This window comes from Pelobates fuscus, chromosome 9, assembly GCF_036172605.1.
Source record: "Pelobates fuscus isolate aPelFus1 chromosome 9, aPelFus1.pri, whole genome shotgun sequence".
Taxonomy (NCBI): domain Eukaryota; kingdom Metazoa; phylum Chordata; class Amphibia; order Anura; family Pelobatidae; genus Pelobates; species Pelobates fuscus.
The window spans coordinates 165,923,203-165,944,595 of record NC_086325.1 but is presented as its reverse complement, the minus strand read 5'-3'; the positions used below and the strand labels follow the sequence as shown (position 1 = coordinate 165,944,595).

Here is a 21,393-nt window from a genome sequence, read left to right as displayed (position 1 = left end):
TCACAGTATAAAGTTAAAATGGAGTTAGTACAATAATTCAATACAAGTACAATAAAGATTTTTAATAATTCCACATCAGTGCCAGTAAAACGAGTATGTTTTCCTGGCATTATAGCGGTCCTTTAATAATCTAAAAATGAAGAACCAGTCTGGACCTGATCAAATTCCAGCAATGCTGTTGAAACAATTTCTAAACCCGTCGCAAATCTAATTAACGAATCCTTGGTGTCTGGATACATACCCAAACTTTGGAAGACTGCGAGAGTAGTGCCTATCCATTTAAGTGGTGACACTACTTCGGTGACACTATCACCCAATATCATTGCTCCCAGTATTGTCAAAAATCTATCTGACCTCTGATCAATCGGGCTTTTGCCAGAATCACTCCACTACAACTGCCCTCTTAAAAGTTTGCAATGACATCCAAACTGGCATGGAACAAGGAGACCTAACTGGAGCTATTTTTCTTGATTTTGCAAAGACCTTTGACACAGTAGACCACGACATTCTACTGCACAAACTCAAAAACTCAGGTATTGGTGATCATTCGCTAAACTGGTTTCGATCATATGTATCGGATCGCTCGCAATATGTGTCCATTTCTGACAGCGACTCCCTCCCTCTCCCAGTCACGTGTGGTGTTCCCCAAGGTTCCATTCTCGGCCCCCTACCATTTACAGTATTTATAAATGATCTGCCTAATGTCTGCAAATCCTCAAATGTACACATGTACGCAGACGACACAGTAATCCATGCGAGCAATTCCGATCTACCGCAGCTTGAGGCTGTGCTCCAAGACCAGTTTACAGAGGTAGAAAAGTGGATCGCAAAAAACAAACTCTTCCTGAATACTGACAAAACTGTCACAATGATCTTTGGAACAGTACCTAAATTACACAAATCCCACCTATCCATCAAAACAAATTCAAATGGCACACTGACCGCAGTCCACTCTTTCAAATACTTGGATATGATGTTAGACCCCAATCTATCTTGTGGCCTTCTAAAAACCGATCATCCGTTACAAACTGTACCACAATGCACTCTGCACAACCCATATCATTATACTTTGCCAACAACCATTCATTCCTTGTGTATACAGTGATCCACTGTGTGACCTTAAACAGGTAAATACAAATTAACTAACACCCAAGCTCTATATTGTAAAACCTTTAGCCCTTTACATACCTCCCAAGTGTCCCACTATAGGAAGGACAGTCCCTGTTTTAGACCAAATCCCTCTGTACCTCTTTTCTCTCAGCTCCATATTGCTGTTGTGTCCGAGTGTATAACAGAGCTCCGCAGTTATAATACTCCCAGTAATGTGTCTGAGTGTATAACAGAGCTCCGCAGCAATAATCCTCCCAGTAATGTGTCTGAGTGTATAACAGAGCCCCACAGTAATAATACTCCCAGTAATGTGTCTGAGTGTATAACAGAGCTCCGCAGCAATAATCCTCCCAGTAATGTGTCTGAGTGAATAACAGAGCTCCACAGAAATAGTACTCCCAGTAATGTGTCTGAGTGTATAACAGAGCTCCACAGCAATAATACTCCCAGTACTGTGTCTGAGTGTATAACAGAGCCCCACAGCAATAATACTCCCAGTAATGTGTCTGAGTGTATAACAGAGCCCCACAGCAATAATACTCCCAGTAATGTGTCTGAGTGTATAACAGAGCTCCACAGCAATAATACTACCAGTAATGTGTCTGAGTGTATAACAGAGCTCCACAGCAATAATACTACCAGTAATGTGTCTGAGTGTATAACAGAGATCCACAGCAATAATACTCCCAGTAATGTGTCTGAGTGTATAACAGAGATCCACAGCAATAATACTCCCAGTAATGTGTCTGAGTGTATAACAGAGCTCCACAGCAATAATACTCCCAGTAATGTGTCTGAGTGTATAACAGAGCTCCACAGCATTAATACTCCCAGTAATGTGTCTGAGTGTATAACAGAGCCCCACAGTAATAATACTCCCAGTAATGTGTCTGAGTGTATAACAGAGCCCCACAGCAATAATACTCCCAGTAATGTGTCTGAGTGTATAACAGAGCCCCACAGCAATAATACTCCCAGTACTGTGTCTGAGTGTATAACAGAGCTCCACAGCAAACATACTCCCAGTAATGTGTCTGAGTGTATAACAGAGCTCCACAGCATTAATACTCCCAGTAATGTGCCTGAGTGTATAACAGAGCCCCACAGCAATAATACTCCCAGTAATGTGTCTGAGTGTATAACAGAGCTCCACAGCAATAATACTCCCAGTAATGTGTCTGAGTGTATAACAGAGCCCCACAGCAATAATACTCCCAGTAATGTGTCTGAGTGTATAACAGAGCCCCACAGCAATAATACTCCCAGTAATGTGTCTGAGGGTATAACAGAGCCCCACAGCAATAATACTCCCAGTAATGTGTCTGAGTGTATAACAGAGCTCCACAGCAATAATACTCCCAGTAATGTGTCTGAGTGTATAACAGAGCTCCACAGCAATAATACTCCCAGTAATGTGTCTGAGTGTATAACAGAGCTCCACAGTAATAATACTCCCAGTAATGTGTCTGAGTGTATAACAGAGCTTCACAGCAATAATACTCCCAGTAATGTGTCTGAGTGTATAACAGAGCTCCACAGCAATAATACTCCCAGTAATGTGTCTGAGTGTATAACAGAGCCCCACAGTAATAATACTCCCAGTAATGTGTCTGAGTGTATAACAGAGCTCCACAGCAATAATACTCCCAGTAATGTGTCTGAGGGTATAACAGAGCTCCACAGCAATAATACTCCCAGTAATGTGTCTGGGTGTATAACAGAGCTCCACAGCAATAATACTCCCAGTAACGTGTCTGAGTGTATAACAGAGCTCCACAGCAATAATACTCGCAGTAATGTGTCTGAGTGTATAACAGAGCTCCACAGCAATAATACTCCCAGTAATGTGTCTGAGTGTATAACAGAGCCCCACAGCAATAATACACCCAGTAATGTGTCTGAGTGTATAACAGAGCTTCACAGCAATAATACTCCCAGTAATGTGTCTGAGTGTATAACAGAGCCCCACAGCAATAATACTCCCAGTAATGTGTCTGAGTGTATAACAGAGCCCCACAGCAATAATACTCCCAGTAATGTGTCTGAGGGTATAACAGAGCCCCACAGCAATAATACTCCCAGTAATGTGTCTGAGTGTATAACAGAGCTTCACAGCGTTACCAAGACTGATGGTCTATTTGTACACGGCTGCTAGGCCACAGAATTAATTATTTGCTTCCCACATTCATGGGAGGTCTGGGAAAATAAATACACGTCCAGAGAATTATTATTATTTTTTTTTACATTTTACAAAATAAATTTTAAAAAATAAATCAATCAGAAATTAACATTTTTGGTTTTGAGAAGACATTTTGGGGCAAAGTTCCAAAACTAGAGGAATCCACAGGAACATTCCATTTGTTCACTTTTAGCATTTTGCCCCAGAATTGCTTTTTTATTAATAACCCATTAAAATTCTAGAGGTTAACATAAAGTAATCTATATTAATTTCTATGAGATTTATCATTTATATTTTAATCCTTTGGTGTAAATGGAGTACTTTAGCTAATTTCAGATCCTTACTTCCATTTAATGCCAGAGGTCATTATGAAATCTTTCCCTATAAATGCATAGAAATAAGAATTCTCAGATATCACGGCAGTCACCCTTACCACAGTCACCTGATCTCAAACGTCTTGGGCGGATTAGTGACTTCACATTAACGACCACAAAATGGCACCCAGGAACAGGGAATGGCATTATAAAATAACCTGCACAAAATGGGCTAAGGATTTATTTAAAGTGTCCCGTGCGAGCACAACGTGTTTGTGTAAAAAGGGAAGATATTGTACATTTACATGTATGGACTTTACTTTGGGGTCTTTATATGAATGTGCATTGTTACAAGGACAGGCTAGTGAATCCCAGGCAGAAGGCAAGCTGAGGATGTCGCTCAGACACATGATATTACAAGACAGTTATACATCTGCATCGCTTGGCCAATACAGCTACTGCAGAGCAGGAAACACCCCCAGTGGCCATAAGGGGTACTGCAAGGGCAGAGTTCACAGGTCAGATTCCTTGAATTACAACATGGCAATGAGACATTTGCCTCCTATTTGTTATCTCTCCACCCCTGTGATTTACGCACATATGGCTAGACGTACTTTAAGGGTAATTGGTAGCAGGTGTACAGATCAGAGACTTCTGTCCTCGGCACTGCAGATGTCTGAACTACACGTCCCATGATGCATGTCCAGTGTTTAGGGCAAAGCAGTTTATGGACTTCTGTACAGGGTTATTCATTAAAAACGAGGATTGTCAGGAATTCAAAGTGAAGTTTAAATTATCGAAAGTGAATAACTCCGTGTATTGCCCAAATCAATTAATCTCTACTGCAGAATAATTTAATAAAAGAACAATCCTAAATATATCATCCTCAGTAATTTGTGCTCCTAATATCTGTTATTTCTTATTTTAGGGTTCCAAGATGGGGTCTGAGTCCAAGCATACCTACCTGCTGGTGCTCCTGGCGGCCTCTCTCATTTCCATTACACTCGCCCTTATCCTGAGATTGGCTAATAATGTTGAAGTAACCCCGCCCCCTGGGGAGAAGGTAATACCGCCCCTGCGGAACCTCCACATATAAAATCTCTTATACTCTCTGGATACATTGAATACACTTCCTGACATCGCATTCCCACAGGTTATGGTATCCAACAGGATCCATGTGATAATCAATGGCACCCTAAGGAAACGTCATGTTTGTTTATGGTAGACAGACTTCACCACGAAAAGGATATAACTATATAGAGAGAGCGCGCAGAAGGGAAAATAAAACAAAAGAAATGGGAGAAAGACAGAACAATCAATAAACACAAATATATCATTTTAATGGGGAAAGGAATAGGAACTCGGAGTATCACGATAACTGTGGCAAGAAAAAGGGGGTAACCCTGAGTAAGTAGTGATTAAATAGGAAAGTGCTTGCCTACAGCGGTCAATTGGTTAAAACATAACATTTAATACATTTGTTTAAAAGCTTGCTGGTGCAAATCAGCAAATAAACCAAAAATGATTATTAAATTCTAAAACTATTAAGAGTGTAGAGCAAAAGGACAAAAAGAAAAATGGATAAAGAAAATAAAATTTAAAAAAAAGGAACTATTGTAGAATAATCCTAACTATTACTGAGATTCCAGCATGAGTCCATGTGTAAGTAATTAGTATAAATAATATAATAATAATTAGTGTACATTCAGAAATGCCAGTGAAAATTAAGCTGCAATTCTAAAAGACACGAAGTATCAATAGAGTAACTATAACCACTGAATATAGTTTAGTATGCTATGGTATCAGTTTCCCTTGAAGGGGACTATCGGTGTAACTGTGCTCGGTTATACACTCTATAGGAGAGGAACTCAGCCTGAAAATCTCCTGTCAGATACCAGAATCGGATTGTTCAATGTATGACTCTGTTTCCCCAAATAGTGCTGTTCACCGATCATACTGTGAGTTGCTAAGCTGTGCCTTCAAGGGCGCCTAATCTGAATAAGAAACGGTCTGCTAGTCTAAGGTAAGCAATAATTTGTGGAAAAAGAAAGTCATGCAAATGCCCTGCCTATCTCTCTCGCAGAGGACATAGTGTCTAAGATCTAATGAAAAAAACTAATGTCTTAAAGTGATCGTTATAGAGTGTAGTGCAGAGCCCCGACACGCGTTTCGCCGGTAAGGCGGCTCTTCACGGGGGAGATTAATTTGCTGATTATCAACGGCAAGTTTTTAACCCCTTAAGGACCAAACGTCTGTAATAAAAGGGAATCATGACATGTCACACATGTCATGTGTCCTTAAGGGGTTAAACAAATTTATTAAATGTTATGTTTTAACCAATTGACACCTGTAGGCAAGCACTTTCCTATTTAATCACAAATATATCAGATACATGGCATTTCTATCAAACAATGACAAACATTAAGGGCCAAATAAGATAAATGGGCAGAATCGATAGTGGCTCTTATTTGCCATTAATTCCTGGATTACAATAAAACAGCACACACGGTGACAAGCAGAGCCCAGACTTCTAGGTGGGTTTTAGTTAAACTATTCTAATCGCAGATATAGGGTTAGATACGAGGGATGGGGTCGGAATTTTTGGACGGAAGGGAAGTATACTGGGAATCGTGTGTTAGTGAGAAGTAGGATCTCATGGGGAGAGGAGCTATACATGTCAAATATCTTTCTTCTCGTCTATTTCCACGCAGTATGGGATGGTTTTCGACGCCGGCTCCTCGCACACATCACTGTTTATTTACAAATGGCCGACGGACAAACAGAATAACACAGGAGTGGTGAGCCAGACGCATGTCTGTGACGTCAAAGGTAGGGGCCATTCATAATCCTTGTATTCCAGGACCTGAGGGGTTAAACATGCAGCTCACATAATAACATTGTGAAATTTAGGTGATAGAATATATAAAAATGTAATAAAAAAAAATGTTTTTAGGAAAATACCACTGACTTTATTATAGTCATAGATTGGCTAACCTGAATTTTGCCATTTGGTTTTCATTTTACCACAATGCACTGTGTAGCGAATAAAGGCAAAAGGAAAAAAAATAAAAACCCAAACCGACCATCAAACCAGCTTCCCAGAATATTACATCAACGCAGTGAAATGTCCATCCTCGAAAGCCTCACGGCTGGGTGCGTTACAGCACTAAGTCATGTAATGAGAATATATAAAATGGGTCCAATTCAGAAAAAAGAAAAAAGAAAAATCGTGCCAATTTTAACATTGGCTGTGAAAATACAATAAATATAGTAATTGTATCGGCCCTATCTAGCTGTAAAACATGGGAAATCTCTAAAAATGGTTTACACGGGATGGAGCTCTGCGCAGAAACTGTTACAAGAAAAGATGATGAAATGGAGCCGTTTAGTGACCCTTCCGAAGTTACGCAGTAAATAGGGGGATCATTCACCAAACCCTGAAATACACTGAAATTAAAAAACTAATTAGAAAACTATTTACTCTGGTCCCCCATTTTTGCTTTTTTAAATTTTTTTTTGTTTAAAATTTATTCTTGTTCGTGGCACTGGATCCATTGCCAAGCGCCTCCATTTTGATGATCTTGGCTGTGACATATTTTCTTTGCCCTCATCGGCCAATACTCTGTCCCGCGATGTAATTCCGACGCACGTGGCGTCCGCTGCTGAACAGTCGTTTGGGGGCAGACAGAGGACGGACCGATAGAATGTGGAACTTAATAAAGGAAGTGGAGATTGACTTAAACGCGACCATTTGTCAGGAGGAGGAACAATACAGAAACAAAGTAGTCCCTCGGCTAGTGACACAGCCCCGCTACTCTGGCCTGCATTATGCGATTTGGTTTTTAATTCACCACAGCGTTTTAGGTGAATGAATCCCACAGAGTCTTAAAATACAACATGTGAATGCGTTGCGCAGGAATCCTGGATTTGTTTCTGTGTGGATAACATTCCAGCGTTTGTCGGAGAGGCGAGCGATGTTCTTATTTAGCGATTGTTTAACTTTAACGGATTACTTTCAGGGTAAAAAAATGTATTCACCAGACAGTAAATTGCAGCAAATGGCAAACCAACTGCAAAATATATTCAATAGTGGGTTTTATTTTCACTACAACTCGCTATTTATTAAACAAATTTACAGGGAAAATATAATTGCAGTATAAGGGGGCATTTAAGGCCTATTTAGCAGAGCATCCCCCCCATTTTGGCAAGTTTCCTTGTCCGTTCTTCCCAAGTTCAGTGAATAGACGCTCTGGTCACGATTTGTAACCGGTGGTCAAAAATCCAGAAGCCCATAACGTGGCTATTATTATAGAGAATCATTTGCTGTATTGATATAGCAGCAACATATTCTGTAGATACCCCTTTAACCCCTTAAGGACACATGACGTGTGTGACATGTCATGATTCTCTTTTATTCCGGAAGTTTGGTCCTTAAGGGGTTAAAGCTGGTTTGTCTGGGAAGGTCGGCGTTGAAGTTCTGTGGGCGAGTTGCACATGGGATTTTGCGCTGTGTTTCAAAGTTTTTTTCCTTCTGGTTTTTAGTTAGTACATTTTCATCTTCCAGGGCCCGGGATCTCCAGTTACGCAGAGGACCCACCTGCCGCTGCACAGTCTCTGGTGGCTTGTCTAGATGAAGCCATGGCCATTATACCCTCGCAAAGCCAGAGAGAGGCGCCAGCCTATTTAGGGGCCACAGCTGGAATGAGACTCCTCAGGTACATCCCATGGCTGCCTGTTAGGCCACTTCTTCTGGGATTTATTGTGTCCTTTACACAGAGTACCTCATTACTCACGTTAACCGGCTGGAACGCAGAACGCACACACTGGATTATAGCGGATTGTGGTTTAGGTTTTTATATCTCCCATAATATAGCTTTGTCTGTATATTTCCAGCACATGGTATGTTTCCAAGTATCTTAAACCTTGTACATCCTTCTTATTAATTTCATTTCAGCCTGGAGAACCCGGCCACCTCGGACAAGGTCCTGCGAGAGGTCAGCAAGGTGATCAGCAGATACCCCTTCAATTTCAGGGGCGCTCGCATCATCAGCGGCCAAGAAGAAGGGGCCTATGGCTGGATCACAATTAACTACCTCCTGGAATCGTTCATGAAGGTAAGTGTCTCTGTCCCTGATTCGGGGTTCCTGTTTATTGGTCTGAAAAGATGGATGGATTCTTGGTTTTAGGGCTTTAATATTCAGAAATCTCACAAGGTTTTATTTTTCTAAACACTGAATTGAAAGTCTTGAAGTTAAAGAAATGTTAACATTTATGCTAAAATAAGCAAAATTAGGAATTGTTCTAAATCTTTTTTTGCCATGTGATTTTAATTCACTAAAATGTGAAACTCATAAGTTTCCAATTCTATCACAATCCCTGCCATTTATTCACTAATACATATTGATACAATAAATAATTCTGGAACGATGACAAGGAAATGCCACAATAAAGGCCAAAATATTGGAGTTAAATAGTTGTTTTTTTATAAATGTGTTCGTTCCCAGATTGTAACCGATAACCAATAAACATGAGGCCACACATTGTAGATTTCCTTCTAAAGCCTAAATATCAGTCTTAACTGCTTGTATAGAGAAGTCTGGGCTTAGGAATGTTTTAATTTTAATACTAAGATAAAAATATATATATATATATATATATATATATATATATATATATATTTCTTTCTGTGACCGCGTCTTCTGTTGGCCACTTGGGAATTTATCGGAGATTGTGGAAGCACAGTCCTTCCTAATGTCAACCCATGAATATTATTTATAACATTTTATCTAACCTCTAACTTATATTCCCTGTTATTTAGTACTCTTTCAGCGGTCGTTGGGTGCGGCCAACAGTCTCCAATATCTACGGTGCTCTGGACCTGGGAGGGGCGTCCACACAAATTAGTTTTATCCCAAAAGCAGCCGTTGAGGACATCAATGAAAAGTCTGACTTTAAGCTGTATGGATTCCCGTACTCCATCTACACGCACAGCTTCCTGTGTTATGGTCAAAACCAGGCCCTGAAACAGATGCTCGTCAAAGCTGTTACGGTGAGAACAAAAAATAAATTTAAAAAAGCCACAGAAGTCACAAAGATGGGAGTAATAATGCATCAATGTTAAATTAGGATCAATTATTAGGCGGTTGAGTTTATTGTTGCATCATGGTGACCGACTGACCTGTTTTAAAGCCAGGCTGGTCTTCTCTGCAAGGTAATGGTGACATCAATATATTGGGCATCCATTCTGGACCAGGTCATATTGTATCTGTAAAATGGGGATTGTTGCTGCACCAGATGAGGTTCCAGACATATGTCTTGATATGATCTACACCCAATCAACAGCAAGTGAAGAAACCAAACTCTTTGGCATCTTATAGCCATTAACAGGGCAACAGAGGACAACCAGAGGTAGATTTCCGTCTAACTGAAACAAGAACAGAGTGACATTTCCTTCCATGGAAGGTCTTAAACAACGTAACCATTTATGACAATGTCCATCACTGGAAGCCATGAGTCTTAGGATTTGCTGTACAGTTTAAGATACTCTAAGGGGTCTAGAGCTATTGTGGGTGCGATACCAGCTTTTACCTGGTGTGAAAAATCACAATGTGTTTGTTTTTTGCAGGGACAGGATTTAAAGCAGCCAGTAAACATTCCTTGTTACCCCAATGGATACACCGCGACCGTCCCCCTCGAATCTCTGTATGACAGCCCTTGTACGGCCGCTAATGCACCCTCCACATCCGGCTCCGCACAGATTGCTATAAAAGGCACCGGGGATGCCGCGAAATGCAGAGTGCTGATCAAGAGCATCTTCAACTTCAGCGCCTGCAGCGGCCAGGCATCCTGTTCATTCGATGGCGTTTACCAGCCACCAGTCGTTGGCAATTTTTTTGTAAGTATTGAGGAAGATAAATGGATGGGAGGGTTCTGGCTGGGGATGGTTTGGATTTGTAGGACAGAGTTGAATAGAGCTGGAGGTAAGAGAAAGCCTTGTCTGCTTGGGACATTGATTCTGCTATCTTCTCGTTTTTGAGATACATCAGCAATTTGGATGAATTGTGTGTGACCTTGGATGTTTGGAGCTTGGGGACTGTAGGAAGGAAGGCAAAGTGGGAGATGCCAACGATTTACAAAGCTCAAAACTTATCTTCTTAGCCAACTCCCCGTGCATCATAAACAAGCTGCTACAGAACAGTTCTGGGAATTTATTGTGGGACGTGAAACTACAGTAGAAAATGATCTCTCGTTGTCCATGAGTTAAATATCTTAAAACTTAATTAGTTTACTGTTCTAAGCAGTTTGTACAATTATAATCATGGTCTAACATGGAGAAATGTCTTTATACCTGCATAATCCATGGTGTGTGTGGTGTGGTGTGGGTATATATATATACACATACACACATATACATACATACATACATACAAACACAACCATCGAGACTGGCCACATGGTCAACCCTCGCTCCAGAGAGGTTGTTTTTCCATCTGCCAAGAGGAAATAGTAATTGCTCCTAGTAGTGAATGATAATATGCGAATCTGCATCCTACCAGATGCATTTGTGTTTTGTAATATTCCGGGTCCAATACTTTGTATAGGGTTTAAATGTGAAAAGCATGGATTTTAAACCAGACACCAAATAGTTCAAATTTAATCAGGAGGATCAAATTACAACCAGATTTGGCTTTGGAAAATAGGAGAATTGGCATTCAGGTCTTAATTTGGTAATTTTCGCAGAATTTGGTCTGTCCGGACAAAATGCAGTGTTTAGTGAATAGACTGTGAGGTTTAAAGGCACACTCCAAGTACCAAAACCTCGACATCTTAATGTAGTGGTTTGGGTACATACTGTATACACACAGTTTCTGTACTGTGACAATGTGCCGGTCAGGCTGACAGCCACCACAGCAGATTCCTCTTATCTCTGAGAGTCTGTTTTTCTGCATTTACAGGAGTTAAAAAAAAAATGTAAATGTGAATTTAAGGGAACGATCTGGAGTACAGACTTTGGATTTAATTATACAAATAACGCAAGAACTCAGAGTATGTGCTTATTTTTTTTTTAACGTGTTAAAAGCAATAATATCTTTTTCACACCTCTCCAAGTTTCTTCCATTAGCCTCACATGGGCCATGGGGCTCGATGAGGGTTTACACGGTTGTAATACCAATGGCTGTGTTTTTAGATGATACACTTTGTTGGATACAGAATTTAAAGAGCTTTATTTATATAGAACAAGCCTGCCATAACCATCATTCTAAAACATGCATTGCCTTCTCCAACCTGCGTGTTTGATGTTTGCCATTCCATATGCTCAGAAAGTGGGAATAAAAAGGGGAAAAACTATGGAAACTGCCATTTTGACTTTCTATCGGTGGTAGAAAAGAAAATGCACAAAGTGTGTTTGTAGCTGCGAGAACTCAACACGGGCAGATCATTCTGCTAAAAATAGGAATTAAACGATTGTTGGCTGCTACAAAATGGTTTGTCCTTTAACTTATCCAACGCTTTGGTTTTGTTTTGGTCTGCCAGGCTTTCTCTGCGTTCTTTTATACTTTCGATTTTCTCAACTTGACGTCGGGACAAAGTCTGTCAACAGTGAACACCGCAATCAACACCTTCTGTGCGAGAGACTGGTCCGAGGTACACAGAGATCCCGATTGGTCCTCTTCATTAATTACTATAGTACTTCTCGGTCTTTAATATGCCGCTTCATTGATCACTTCCTGCCCATTGAGGTTTTAATGGAATGAAATAACCTTAAATACTGCTTACACCAGACAGAGACTTTGATTTGTGCTGATTTAATTGCTTAATTAAATTTTACGAGAAATCACTCACACATATGCAATAATGGAATTTCTTTATATGAACCAAGTACGCACATTATGGTGTACAGAGATGAAACACATACTTGCTAACGGTCTTGAATTTGGCGGGGCAGTCCTGATTTTGAGCCCTATGTAGTGGTTTTATTTTTCTCTACTGTCCCTCCTCCTGCTCCATCTCACATTTAAGAAAGTTGCCAACTACAGCAGAGGGCCACGTTTGGACGTGAGTAGGGTTTAATGCAGCCTTGATTTGTATGTTTTCAGATCCAGTCTTCCTACCCCAAAGAGAAGGCTGACCGTCTGCGGGATTATTGCGCCAACGGGAACTATGTCCTGAGCCTTTTGCTGGATGCCTACAAGTTCAATGAGGACAACTGGAATTCTATCAGCTTCATGAAACAGGTAATTATGGGCCATTTCCAGTAGTAAGTCATATCTCTGGATCTACGCAGGTAAATTCCAGAAAATCTTTATGATGCAGAGAGCAAATTGATTCAGCGCTAAACTCTGAGAACAGCTACAAACTGCAGCCATTTGTAAAAATCACGCAGCTATGAGAGAGAGACAGACACACACCTGTCGGGAACACAGTTTAGTGGACAGAGCCCAAGATGCAGATAGATGCTGAAGGCAAAGAACCAAGTTCGCAGTATCAAAGGATTAGACGAAGAGAATAGTCGGGGAAGCCAAAGGTCAGGAATGGGGGCACAGGTTCAGAAGCGATGATACAGGCAAGGGTCAAAATCAGGAACAGGATCCACCAGGAGAGTCTCTGAAGGTCTTTACACAATCAGGAGCACAGGACAACTGAGCGAAGAGTGAAGAGGGGAAGTGGGCGGTGTTGGTAATTGAGGTTCCACCCTGGTCTCCACATCCTGTACCTTTAAAAGACTCTGTGTCGGGGCACACACACTTGTGTGGTCGCATGTGGAAGCAGCAGCGTTCTCATGTACAGACTTCTGTACTTGCAGTGTTCAGGAGTTCTGTCTGGAGTATAGGTGAGTAGCGTACGCATGAACAGAGGTGGCCTTCGTTCGCATGAAGTTCTTCCTTCTGTCTCTGGTAAGTGGCGTTCGTGCAAACAGAGGTGCTGTTCGCATGAACGTGAGTGGTCGGCATGGGTGGTTGAACCGACCTTGCTGGCTGGGGGTGTCACTCCGACACGGCGTCCTTGTGGAGTGAGTGACAGATGCAGCCAGAGGTAAGTGAGTGGGGGGACAAGGACATGATACACCAGCTACATATTGCTCATTGCCAGGAAAGGCAGGATGTTTTACATGACACTTCGTCCAATCCTTCTCGTAGTGAGGACATGAAAGGTCAAAGATTGGAGTCTGACCAGGTTGTGGGTGTGGAAGCACCATCTAGTGGCTGTTAGTGTAACAGCCCCTAGAGGTTTTAGCAAATTAATTAAGACAATGCCGTATTTAAATTGTGTGACCAAAACAGCAAAAATATCAGGGTCACGGCACCCAGACCACTTCAGTGAGATTAAGCAGTCTTGGTGCTTATTTCAATCCATTATTACCATTATTTTATTACCAAAATGAGGGACACGTTGAACAGACTATCGTCACCTGATCAGAAATTCCTTTTCTAAAGTGACTTTTATAAATGTAATTGTTCAAACACCAGATCTGACATGTTATACCCATGTTGCCATCCACATGCCACATCTGTAGCTACTTTAGCAGAGATTTCCGGGAGTTGTAATCCGTAAAGCATGGGGATTTGCTGTTACACTACCCAGATATCTGACGGCCATGATTATATCGTACAATGTTCTCCTTGTGTTGCAGGCGTCGAATACAGACATTGGCTGGACTTTGGGGTACATGCTGAACCTCACCAACATGATCCCCTCAGAGAGCGTGGCGCCCATGAAGGCCCAGAACTATGACCTCTGGCTCGCGTCCGTTATCTTCATAGTGTTAAGCGCGGTGTTGGGTCTAATCATGCTGTATATCTACTGCCGCTAGACAGATTGGGCAGAGACCACTTCAGGACATGAAACGGATTATCAAACACATTCAACGTCTCACAGGAATTATACTTAAAGAAGATCCCCTGAAGGACAGCCAGACGATGGTTCGTGTCCGGCACACGGCGCTAGTCACCCACTGGATTACATTATACAAAGAGTGCAACGGACGGCTGACTAGAACGCACCCAACCTCCATGTTAATGGATATTCTGACAGTCCGCAGTGGAAGACATTTTTATTGTGTAATATTGACTATTGTCTCCTCAGTGGCCAGACAACAAATACACCCACCAGCTGGATATTTTGTGGGAGATAAACTTGTGCTAAAAAGGTAACAAACATCCAGAGCAGAATCATTATCGAGGCTATAACTCTACAGGAGCTTAGCAAAACGGGGGTACCCGACGCTTGGAGCCACCCCTCCCCAAATAGCTATAACTCCACATTCCTGTACGTGACAAGCGGCCCCCAGAATGTACCTCTATCGCTCCTGTAGGATTTTTGACCAAGTCCGCGCCGGCCGTACCGTGTACCCAAACGTGACTGCCCGCCAGAAATGGAGGAGATTTAAATGCTTTAGTTTGAATGAATGGAATTAAAAAACTGCAATCAATTTTACATAAAATCACAAATACAGCTTTAATATGTTGATCTATTTTGGCTAAAATTCACAATTTCTTTCTAGGTTCTCCAGAATGCCAGATTTAATGAATAAACCAAAGAGGTCCTTCTAATCAGTCACAGTCCCTAAATCCTTGATTGGAGCTTCTCATTGTTTGGGGGAAGGGGGGAGGGGGGTCTATCCCACAATAGACATTTCTAATGGGTTCTACTGCAGAGGTTAAGCAGCAAGACATTAAAATTCTTATAGAGCAGCGGAGATGATGCCACCATGGCCATATGTGATACAGCACAAATATCGCCATGACAGGAAAGTTTAGCGGATTTAAAAAAAAGATAGGGAAAAAAAAAAATATATATATATATATAAAAAGCATATATTAGATAAACAGTTATTTTGTAATCACCACTTATTAACCCCTTTACTTCCAAGTTAGTTCCATTACCAAATTACCATAGGAATCGTGTTATTTAAATGTTACTGTAAGAAGGATTGTCCTGTGACTGTGTAATTAGTGCATTATTTAATTACCAAACTCCTTGTCTCACGGGCAGCGAAGAAGTAAAACAATAAACCAACTTTAATGGAATTACAGAATAATGGAGTTAAAGCATAGTTATCAACTATCCTGCTTTTCTAGGCCAGTCCTGAGCTTCTCTCCCAATATAATCCGTGCCCCAGAATTTGTGTGTCATTGTGAAATCTGCCCAATTTGTGATCATTTACATTAAACAGGTCATTGCAGTGTAAACAATGCAGTGACATGGATAGATCTGATTATGTTATATATTAATATTTAATAAAATCACACGGGGGATTAATTAATTGGAGGATTCACGAAGTGGAATAGAATGGATTGAGTTGTGTTAATACAATGCAGAATCTCTCAGTAAAAATGAATGTATACCTTGTTATGGTGCGAATCTCTGATACTTAATGTTTCGTTTTATTTGACTGTTACGTTAAGGCCGATTTATTTGAACCAATGAAAATTCTTAACCTTTGGCACCCCTGCTAGGATGGTATGCAGACCCTCGAAGAACGCCAATGTGAAATATGTCTGTTATATTGCCTTTCAGAACAAGCGATTGTAAAAATGGCTTTTAACCCCTTAAGGACCAAACTTCTGGAATAAAAGGGAATCATGACATGTCACACATGTCATGTGTCATTAAGGGGTTAAAGCAATATATATGCCAGGTTTCAAGGAACTGGAGACTGAGAACATATTTAACTTTGCAGTTTATTGACTGGGTGAGAAATGTGGAGCAAAGAGAACAGTACATTGTAAATCACCCATATGGAAAAACACACCACCCAACATTTCACATGGACAGAGACGGACACTTTCATTTTAGGGGTGTGAGTAGGGGCGTGGCCAGGGGCCCTCTGAGAAGTTTTAGGTGACTTACTAATAACAATTTATAGAACTAAAATGTAATTTAGAAAAAGAACAATGTATCCTATTTACACAGACTGATTTCTAAACACATTTATTGTAGTTTAAAGACACATTACTGGGAGTATTATTGCTGTGGAGCTCTGTTATACACTCAGACATTACTGGGAGTATTATTGCTGTGGAGCTCTGTTATACACTCAGACACATTACTGGGAGTATTATTGCTGTGGAGCTCTGTTATACACTCAGACACGTTACTGGGAGTAGTATTGCTGTGGAGCTCTGTTATACACTCAGACACATTACTGGGAGTATTATTGCTGTGGAGCTCTGTTATACACTCAGACACATTACTGGGAGTATTATTACTGTGGAGCTCTGTTATACACTCAGACACATTACTGGGAGTATTATTGCTGTGGGGCTCTGTTATACACTCAGACACATTACTGGGAGTATTATTGCAGTGGAGCTCTGTTATACACTCAGACACATTACTGGGAGTAGTATTGCTGTGGAGCTCTGTTATACGCTCAGACACATTACTGGGAGTATTATTACTGTGGGGCTCTGTTATACACTCAGACACATTACTGGGAGTATTATTTCTGTGGAGCTCTGTTATACGCTCAGACACATTACTGGGAGTATTATTACTGTGGGGCTCTGTTATACACTCAGACACATTACTGGGAGTATTATTGCTGTGGAGCTCTGTTATACACCCAGACACTTTACTGTATTATTGCTGTGGAGCTCTGTTATACACCCAGACACATTACTGTGAGTATTATTGGGGTTGGAGCTCTGTTATACACTCAGACACATTACTGGGAGCATTATTGCTGTGGAGCTCTGTTATACACTCACACATTACTGGGAGTATTATTGCTGTGGAGCTCTGTGATACACTCAGACATTACTGGGAGTATTATTACTGTGGAGCTCTGTTATACACTCAGACACGTTACTGGGAGTATTATTGCTGTGGAGCTCTGTTATACACTCAGACACATTACTGGGAGCATTATTGCTGTGGAGCTCTGTTATACACTCAGACACATTACTGGGAGTATTATTACTGTGGAGCTCTGTTATACACTCAGACATTACTGGGAGTATTATTGCTGTGGAGCTCTGTTATACACTCAGACATTACTGGGAGTATTATTGCTGTGGAGCTCTGTTATACACTCAGACACATTACTGGGAGTATTATTACTGTGGAGCTCTGTTATACACTCAGACACATTACTGGGAGTATTATTGCTGTGGAGCTCTGTTATACACTCAGACACATTACTGGGAGTAGTATTGCTGTGGAGCTCTGTTATACGCTCAGACACATTACTGGGAGTATTATTACTGTGGGGCTCTGTTATACACTCAGACACATTACTGGGAGTATTATTGCTGTGGAGCTCTGTTATACACTCAGACACATTACTGGGAGTATTATTGCTGTGGAGCTCTGTTATACACTCAGACACATTACTGGGAGTATTATTGCTGTGGAGCTCTGTTATACACTCACACATTACTGGGAGTATTATTACTGTGGGGTCCTGTTATACACTCAGACACGTTACTTGGAGTATTATTGCTGTGGAGCTCTGTTATACACTCGGACACATTACTGGGAGTATTATTGCTGTGGGGCTCTTTTATACAATCAGACACATTACTGGGAGTATTATTACTGTGGAGCTCTGTTATACACTCAGACATTACTGGGAGTATTATTGCTGTGGAGCTCTGTTATACACTCAGACATTACTGGGAGTATTATTGCTGTGGAGCTCTGTTATACACTCAGACACATTACTGGGAGTATTATTACTGTGGAGCTCTGTTATACACTCAGACACATTACTGGGAGTATTATTGCTGTGGAGCTCTGTTATACACTCAGACACATTACTGGGAGTAGTATTGCTGTGGAGCTCTGTTATACGCTCAGACACATTACTGGGAGTATTATTACTGTGGGGCTCTGTTATACACTCAGACACATTACTGGGAGTATTATTGCTGTGGAGCTCTGTTATACACTCAGACACATTACTGGGAGTATTATTGCTGTGGAGCTCTGTTATACACTCAGACACATTACTGGGAGTATTATTGCTGTGGAGCTCTGTTATACACTCACACATTACTGGGAGTATTATTACTGTGGGGTCCTGTTATACACTCAGACACGTTACTTGGAGTATTATTGCTGTGGAGCTCTGTTATACACTCGGACACATTACTGGGAGTATTATTGCTGTGGGGCTCTTTTATACAATCAGACACATTACTGGGAGTATTATTGCTGTGGGGCTCTGTTATACACTCAGACACATTACTGGGAGTATTATTGCTGTGGAGCTCTGTTATACACTCAGACACATTACTGGGAGTATTATTGCTGTGGGGCTCTGTTATACACTCAGACACATTACTGGGAGTATTATTGCTGTGGGGCTCTGTTATACACTCAGACACATTACTGGGAGTATTATTGGGGTTGGAGCTCTGTTATACACTCAGACACATTACTGGGAGTATTATTGCTGTGGGGCTCTGTTATACACTCAGACACATTACTGGGAGTATTATTACTGTGGGGCTCTGTTATACACTCAGACACATTACTGGGAGTATTATTGCTGTGGAGCTCTGTTATACACTCAGACACATTACTGGGAGTATTATTGCTGTGGGGCTCTGTTATACACTCAGACACATTACTGGGAGTATTATTGCTGTGGGGCTCTGTTATACACTCAGACACATTACTGGGAGTATTATTGGGGTTGGAGCTCTGTTATACACTCAGACACATTACTGGGAGTATTAAATGCCAGTTAGGATAAAACATTTCCATATGTGATGGGTTGCGATGCTGTGAGACTTAAAGGGTTAATCTGAACGCAAAGGGTGGGAGAAACACGACGACAACATAAAAACATCACACACACACATTCTGTTCCTCTGTGTGTGTCCATCCAGCTGGGTGTCTCCTTCCCCTACGGCTCCCAGATTCATGATTGTTCCCCTATGTATGAAAAGTGCTGCCTTGCAATATGTCCAACATTCAACCGTCACAGGTTTGGTGGGACCCCCCTCTGGAATTTGGGGTTTTGTCCTTAGTTTGGTACCTGGTGTCTCACCTCTGCGAACAGTAGGTAAATTACCCCAATCAGCTCAAGCGCATCATTAGACATGTTTGCATTCAGTCCCTTGGCAGGGTGCCACGGGCAGGGTCATGGTGCAACAGGCAGGATTAGGGAGTTATGGGTATGGTGCCATGGGCAGGGTCATGGTGCCACTGGCAGGATTAGGGAGTTATGGGCACGGTGCCATAGGCAGGGTCATGGTGCGACAGGCAGGGTCAGAGTTATGGGCACAGTGCCACAGGCAGGGTCATGGTGCCACAGGCAGGATTAGGGAGTTATGGGTATGGTGCCATAGGCAGGGTCATGGTGCCACAGGCAGGATTAGGGAGTTATGGGCACAGTGCCACAGGCAGGGTCATGGTGCCACAGGCAGGATTAGGGAGTTATGGGTATGGTGCCATAGGCAGGGTCATGGTGCCACAGGCAGGATTAGGGAGTTATGGGCACAGTGCCACAGGCAGGGTCATGGTGCCACAGGCAGGATTAGGGAGTTATGGGCACGGTGCCATAGGCAGGGTCATGGTGCGACAGGCAGGGTCAGAGTTATGGGCACAGTGCCACAGGCAGGGTCATGGTGCCACAGGCAGGATTAGGGAGTTATGGGTATGGTGCCATAGGCAGGGTCATGGTGCCACAGGCAGGATTAGGGAGTTATGGGCACAGTGCCACAGGCAGGGTCATGGTGCCACAGGCAGGATTAGGGAGTTATGGGTATGGTGCCATAGGCAGGGTCATGGTGCCACAGGCAGGATTAGGGAGTTATGGGCACAGTGCCACAGGCAGGGTCATGGTGCCACAGGCAGGATTAGGGAGTTATGGGTATGGTGCCATAGGCAGGGTCATGGTGCGACAGGCAGGGTCAGAGTTATGGGCACAGTGCCACAGGCAGGGTCATGGTGCCACAGGCAGGATTAGGGAGTTATGGGTATGGTGCCATAGGCAGGGTCATGGTGCCACAGGCAGGATTAGGGAGTTATGGGCACAGTGCCACAGGCAGGGTCATGGTGCCACAGGCAGGATTAGGGAGTTATGATTATGGTGCCATTGGCAGAGTCATGGTGCCACAGGCAGGATTAGGGAGTTAAGGGCACGTTGCCACGGGCAGGGTCATGGTGCCACAAGCAATGTGACATACGCTGGCCTAATCCCCTGAACAGCAGCAGCAGGTTATAGCAATTACACTTCATTTACATACAGCCCTGTTCACCTTTTAGCCCCCCAACTGACCTGCTTTTGGTGGGACAGTCACGATTTTGGGGTGCTGTCCTGTTTTAGTTCCCTGGTGTCCCCCATGGTGTGCGTTTTGTCATATTTATGGAAACGCATGAAAAGTGTTGCCCTGTAGTATGCATATTCTGTAGGATTCTTTATTGTCTAATTACTTAATCTTATCCACCTTCTGAATTCTACATACTACAGGGCAACCCTTTTCATGTGCTGCCCATCAATGTGTATAAGTGATATGTGTCCCCGAACACATGGTGGCAAGGCATGACTTGCAATGCTAACCAGCGCGTCGGAAGCATTCCATGCATAGTCCAGGTGATATGGGGTGGAAGACCGCCCTTTCCTGATTAACAGCCTGACATGTTGGGAGGTATGATTTAGTGCGCTACACCACTGTCTATGCATGCACAGTGTGTGGTTCTGCTTTCTCTCTGGGGAGGATACACAAACCTTGAACATAATTAACAAAGGCCACCCAGGAATTAGCATTCAGGATTCCTGATTGACAGCTCGGAGGGGTGGAGTTATAGCTGTGTGTGTTTATGCGAATTGCTGCA

The 21,393-nt window shown here is 42.1% G+C and overlaps 1 protein-coding gene across 1 annotated transcript in view; it reads left to right on the top strand.

Annotated features, from left to right (window-relative positions):
* Positions 1-15,181, top strand: part of LOC134572657 (ectonucleoside triphosphate diphosphohydrolase 8-like) — a 32,272-nt gene extending 17,091 nt beyond the window's left edge. The window contains exons 2-10 of the mRNA XM_063431752.1: positions 4,532-4,666; positions 6,315-6,432; positions 8,168-8,318; positions 8,558-8,717; positions 9,422-9,652; positions 10,229-10,498; positions 12,139-12,249; positions 12,702-12,839; positions 14,237-15,181. Of these exons, the coding sequence (XP_063287822.1) occupies positions 4,541-4,666; positions 6,315-6,432; positions 8,168-8,318; positions 8,558-8,717; positions 9,422-9,652; positions 10,229-10,498; positions 12,139-12,249; positions 12,702-12,839; positions 14,237-14,416 (1,485 nt within the window). The 5' untranslated portion in view covers positions 4,532-4,540 and the 3' untranslated portion in view covers positions 14,417-15,181. The remainder of the gene's footprint in view (positions 1-4,531; positions 4,667-6,314; positions 6,433-8,167; positions 8,319-8,557; positions 8,718-9,421; positions 9,653-10,228; positions 10,499-12,138; positions 12,250-12,701; positions 12,840-14,236) is intronic.
* The last annotated feature ends 6,212 nt before the right edge of the window (positions 15,182-21,393 follow it).